The sequence below is a fragment of the Eurypyga helias genome, unplaced genomic scaffold, assembly GCF_000690775.1.
Source record: "Eurypyga helias isolate BGI_N326 unplaced genomic scaffold, ASM69077v1 scaffold9455, whole genome shotgun sequence".
NCBI lineage: Eukaryota > Metazoa > Chordata > Aves > Eurypygiformes > Eurypygidae > Eurypyga > Eurypyga helias.
Window position 1 is genome coordinate 9,964 of NW_010253384.1, and position 5,906 is coordinate 15,869.

The window sequence follows — 5,906 nt, forward strand, 5'->3', positions numbered from 1 at the left end:
CGGAAACGCGCGGCGTTCGTAGCCGTCTCGCTGTGGTTTTCTGCCTCTGCAGGGAGAAGGGAGACTGTTTCACTCTCTTGTTTCTTTTCAGATAATCGATGCTACGCAGAAGGGAAACTGCTCTCGTTTTATGAACCACAGCTGCGAGCCAAACTGCGAGACGCAAAAGGTAAACGGCGGGATCAAAGCCGCTGAGGCTGGCCCCTCGCATCCACTGCCTTGCGACTTAGCAAGCTCAGAGTGAAAGGCATTTCTCCTTCAGGTCTCCTTTGTTTTGTGGTGGTTGTAACTCAGTGAAACGGGAACCTTTTGAAATGGGTTAGCAAGTTTTAAGTTCGCCGGGGACGCCGTTTGAGGGATTAGCCTTATTAATTTAAAGCAAAACCAGACTCAAGCCTGGCTTTTGTAATAACTGTTACCATCTTGTTCTCTCCTTGCCTTAGTGGACTGTGAATGGGCAGCTCAGAGTTGGATTTTTCACCACCAAACTAGTCCCGTCGGGCTCGGAGCTGACGTTCGATTATCAGTTCCAGAGATACGGGTAGGTTTTGGCTCTCTCCGCCTAAGCTGCTGGTGGTTTTGGGGAACGGTGGGGCAATGAAAAAATCCTGCTCTGAAACGAAGCGCTGCAAAGCCTCCTCTGACAGAGCGGTTGGAAATGACCTGGCACTCAGCTGGATAGAAAGCTACCTGGGTAAAGTTACTTCCCTTTCTAACACAAGAGATTGAGAGAGGAATTTCCTGTTGATTTAGGTCTCTCCCAGTGTCACTTTATTGCCTTTTTGTCCCACTTCATCCCATCTCTCCCCAGTGGAAATTTCCCAGCTAATTCTCTTGACTGTTCCTTTCCTCTGTCTAATTATTAATTACCCAAGCTCCACACATTGCAATACTCTTAAATAATGCCTCTTCTTCCCCACCCACCGCTGGTTTACGACTTTGCAAATACTCGCAGAGCTGTAAAACCCCAATAGATAGCACGTTCCCTCTTCCTGTCCGATTCCAGCAGCGCAGGTGTGCAATCTCCAGCCTGGGCTTTGGCTCCCTTCTCCAGGCCGGATGGTTTTGCATTACTGCTTGGCTGGGTGTACAGCGAAGAATTTCGCTCTTTTTATTGTGATGAGCACAAAATAGAGTCAGACAGGTTTGAAGCAACCTGTTATTAGGAGTTTAATTGTAGATCCATTTTATAATCCCTTTCTTTTGCTGGATACAGTTGTTTAGGGAGCGCCTCTTCGTTCTGGATCCTGCCTCCCACAGCGTTGTGGTTCTCCTGTAAGCAGGAGAATCAGAAATTAATTTTGACTTGGATGTTAAAATCACTTGTGCTGAAGCAGGTTGTTTAGGGAGCGCCTCTTCCTTCTGGATGCTGCCTCCCACAGCACTGTGGTTCTTTCTGTAAGCAGGAGAATCAGAAATGAATTTCGGCTTGCATGTTAAAATCACTTGTGCTGAAGCATCGGACGCTGTCGCGTAGTTTTCTGTTCCTGGTGCGAGGAAGGCAGGCGAACTTCGCCTCAGCTTTTCCAGTTGCTCTGGCAGCCTGTTTGCTTTCTAGGCACCTGGGAATGCCTCTAAATCTGCGGAAGGTCACGGAACATGCAGTCTGTACGCCCATAATTTTATTTTTGTCTCTACGTGGCTTAGTCAAAATCAGTAGGTGTCGTGGCCCTCTTAGGGCCTCTCTGATGCAGAAGCATTTTCCTGTATTGCTTCGCTCTGACGCCTGATGCTTGAGTTCAGTGACTCTCATCTCGTCTCGCTGGAGGTTTCCAGCTCTGATTTTTTGGTCGTCCTTCCTGAGCTCAGGTTCTGCTCCGTGGAAGGTCCTGCAGTTGAGCTTCCCTGGTTCTTCCCGCGCGTACTGCAGAGCCATGTTCTGCCGGTGGATTATGCACGTTTAAAATAAAACCCCAAAACTATCTTCTCCCAAGAATTTTTGGCATGTAATTTAAAATGTGTGATATGTCAAGCGAAAAATACAGAGGCTTTGTAGAAATACTGCCTGAAGATAACACAATTTCTCTCTCTTCTGCTCTCTATGTCCATATATCCGTGCAAAAAATCATCTTCCACTCGCATCTTACTATTTCCATGAATCCTCAGCCCATTCTTTATTCTGTTTTGAGCAATAAAATGCAAGTCTCGATTGTACAGTCATTAGGAAAATTAATACTTTGGTTGCGGTGTGTGGTAAGAAGTTGGCAGACCCAGCACCTCCACCTTTTCCTTCCTGGTTCTTGGTTCTTGACCTACAAAGAGTCTGGAAGCGAAGCAGGTTTTGGTTGCCAGCTCAGACAAACATGGGATCACGGTAGCGATGTAGGGAATAAAGACCTTGAATTTTCAGTGGTCAGAAAGGCCTTGCCATGCAGAGCAGTTCCTGTCCCTTCCCAGGATGCGCTTTAAGGTAAAACAGCTCGCAGTTCACGTGTTACTAAACTCCTGCTTCTGCCCACCAACAGCAAAGAGGCTCAGAAATGCTTCTGCGGCTCGGCCAACTGCCGGGGTTACCTGGGAGGGGAGAACAGGGTCAGCATCCGAGCTGCCGGTGGGAAGATGAAGAAGGAGCGCTCCCGTAAGAAGGACTCGGTGAGTCGTATTCCCCTTTGGATGTGGTGGTTAATTTATTTCGAAGAGTAGCAGCAACCAAGGGTTGACCCTGGGCTCGCTCACCTCCGTGGAAGTCTTCAGGTCACCGGTGACTCGCGATGACCTCGAGGTTCAGTCTTTTCCGGGGATGTATTGGTACCATTTTACTTCCCTGGGGCCCTCAACGCTTGTGTTTTCACGAAGCTTTAGTTAAATCAGAATATCCTTTCCCTGGGCTGCTTGGCGCAAAGTCCCACCGGAGAGGGACGTTCACAGGGTCAGTGTCTGGCCATGCAAACTGCATGCTGCTGAAAACCAAACTACACCCTACGCGGGTTTAAGAATCTGGGTTGTGCTGCATCATTTTTAACTGTCGGCGGCAGACGGGCGATACCGGCTTCACCGTTGAGGAGGTTACCTGGCGTGTGATGGCTGAAAAGGCGCAGATCATCCGGGCCGGGGTGTGAAATTCGAGTCCCTTAATTGCTTTGGCCTAGAGGCTTCCAGGAGGAACTTGCAGGAGCATGTCTCGGGTTTGTGCCGACTTCAGTTACGGTTGTGTTTGCAGATGGCCGTGAATGAAACGTGTAACTTGTATCCAGGCTTTTTTTAAGTCTTTTTATAGCTTTCCATGCACGTAATCCTCTTCTGAGAGCCCGTGCTGCACTGCAGTGACGGGTTCACGTGGTAGATGTAGCAAACTGCGGAGGAGTCTGAGCAAAGCAGTCGAAAGGAGTGTTTCCTGGGTGCTGCCAGAAACTGGGCGGGCTCTTTTCGCTTCCTACCAGATGTTAATCGTTCTCTCCTTGAAGTTATAAATCTCTAGTCCTACGAATCACATTTTTTCCCTGATGTTTTGGGAGAAGCTACCTTTAAAAATGCCAGCTTCGTTTTTATTTACTGTATCGGAGAGGCAGGGAGCCAAGATATGATTTGTAAGTCACTTGTAAGTGGTTTTAAAGTGCTAAATTGAGCAGGAGGCTAAATGATGAACCTTAGTTCCGTGTCTGTGCCTCTGGCTGTAAAGCTTATGGATACCTGTTTGGTACATAAAGAAGTAAATCTGAGTGCAATGAAAATAATCTCTTAGTGCACATCTCTCTTCCTGGGCGAAAAGATAAAGTTGGGAGTATTTTGGTGCATGTACCCAGAATTTCTTTGGCGTGGTATTAGTTTTGTACATCTAAAACGTTCGGAGGAACGGAGATCGGGGTCGAAGGTTTCCTGCCTCTTGCGTGTCATGCAGGAGTGTGGCTGGCTGCCCTCTGTCCCCAGTAGAAACAGAACTGGTGGGAACAGTGCACTTTACGGGATTTAGGGCCTAAAAAACCACCCCATAACAGGCCAGTTAAAAGAAACTCAACTGCGTTGAGTCAAATTAAAGGCAGGATTCTTTTCCCTATGGACAGATTCCCCAGGAGAGGCTTCTCCTGGCCCTCAGAGCCGGGAAACGGATTGTCTCTGCCATCATATAGGGTGACATGAGCCTGACATGACCTGAGAGTTGTCTTCCTTTGGCTGTGGTAGGTGGACGGGGAGCTGGAAGCGCTGCTGGAGAACGGGGAGGGTCTCTCTGATAAGAACCAAGTTCTCAGCTTATCCCGCCTGATGGTTCGGATTGAAACGCTGGAGCAGAAGCTCACCTGCCTCAAACTCATACAGGTGAGAAGGTCCTGGCTGAAGGGGACTGCAGGCGGTGTGTGTCTCCACCCTTTGCTTGGTATGTGTTTGGGGGAACCGGGGTGATGCCCGTTTCTGGAAGGAAACCGTCCGTAAGGGATTTAGGCGGTAAACGAGCAGTTTGTTGGCCTAAAATTGTAACTGTTATCTCCAAGATTGTCCTGCATTTTCACCTCTGACTGCAGCCAGTTTTCCATGGCAGTCCGTTACTGTTCCGTTGTATTCCCCAACACGAGCCGTAAGGGTGCTCACGCTCCTCCTGTGTGCGTTACCGCTCCAAGCCCAGCGGCTACGGCCCCTTCAATCCCATGGCAGGGGGGTTGGAACTAGATGATCTTTAAGGTCCCTTCCAACCCAAACCATTCTATGATTCTATGATTCAATGACGCGAGGTGTGCGCTGATCCTGGCAGGCGCCTGCTTCCGCCTTCTGCGATGGGTTTGATGGGTAACGTAGGCCCAACTGAGCAGTTAGCCCATGGAAATCGGAGGGATTTTTTTATCCCTAAGTCTCTGATCATCCCCACCGACTCTCTATCTTTGCCTCATCCAGAACACGCACTCGCAGTCCTGCCTGAAGTCCTTCCTGGAGTGTCACGGCTTATCTCTCCTCTGGATTTGGATGACGGAGCTGGGCGACGGCAGAGGAAGCACCGCTAACAACCTGAAGTTGCAGCTGGAGGTCAGTCATTCCCTCGGGTTTGAAAATCCTCCGACGCAGCGTGCTGATTGCTCAATGATTTCATTTTTCACATATTGTGTGCCAAGTGTTCCTGCAAACAAACTGCAGGTATCCTCAAAACTACAGCCTCAAATTTTCTGCTTTAAGGGAAAATCCTTAATATATGGAAAGAATTTGCTCGTGTGGTTTTTCTTAGATTTCGGAGTTTGTGTGACATGAGCCAGACTTACAGATCGTTGCTGTTTATTCTACACTGAACTGCCCAGGGAGTTTGAGGTGCTGGCGGCCTGACGTGATACTCCAGCATTTCTGGTTTCTGTGTCCACTTTGTTGTCGCATGCAAAGAGGCATCTGGAAGTTCCTCTGTTAGAGACGCTTCCACAGGAAGGTTGCTGCGTGGTTTGGAGGGGCGTGCGTGGTCCTGCATCCCCGGCGAGAAGACAGAAGCCACGTGAGCTCCAGAGCTCAGGAGACAATCCTCCACGATTTTTCTCCAAGCTGGTCCATAGCGTTTCGGAATGACCCGTGTCCTACTCATGCTTTTCTCCTCTGTAACACCCTGGGTTCAGCTGTTCCCTCTGAGAAACGGGCGCTGTTGGTCTCAGAAGAGCTGCCTACATGTGCTTCTGGGAGCCTTCAGCTCCTGGGGTGGGATGAGGGTACCTGGAGATTTTTGAAGCTCAGCTGTGCTGTGGGGAGACCCCCCTGCAGTTCTGCTCCAGCTCTGGGCCCCAACAGCCGAAGGACACGGAGCTGTTGGAGCGAGTCCAGAGGAGGCCCCGGAGATGCTCCGAGGGCTGGAGCCCCTCTGCCATGGGGACAGGCTGGGGGAGTTGGGGGGTTCAGCCTGGAGAAGGGAAGCTCCAGGGAGACCTCAGAGCCTCTTCCAGTGCCCGGGGGGCTACAAGAAAGCTGGGGGGGCTTTTCCCAAGGGCCTGTAGTGACAGGACAAG

The 5,906-nt window shown here is 49.8% G+C and overlaps 1 protein-coding gene across 1 annotated transcript in view; it reads left to right on the plus strand.

Annotated features, from left to right (window-relative positions):
- The window catches only part of SETD2 (SET domain containing 2), a gene marked incomplete at both ends in the record, with an annotated part of 19,779 nt that overhangs the window by 9,959 nt on the left and 3,914 nt on the right, over positions 1–5,906 (plus strand). Inside the window, 5 exon segments of the mRNA XM_010152651.1 lie at positions 92–169; positions 444–541; positions 2,466–2,592; positions 4,120–4,254; positions 4,825–4,953. Of these exon segments, the coding sequence (XP_010150953.1) occupies positions 92–169; positions 444–541; positions 2,466–2,592; positions 4,120–4,254; positions 4,825–4,953 (567 nt within the window).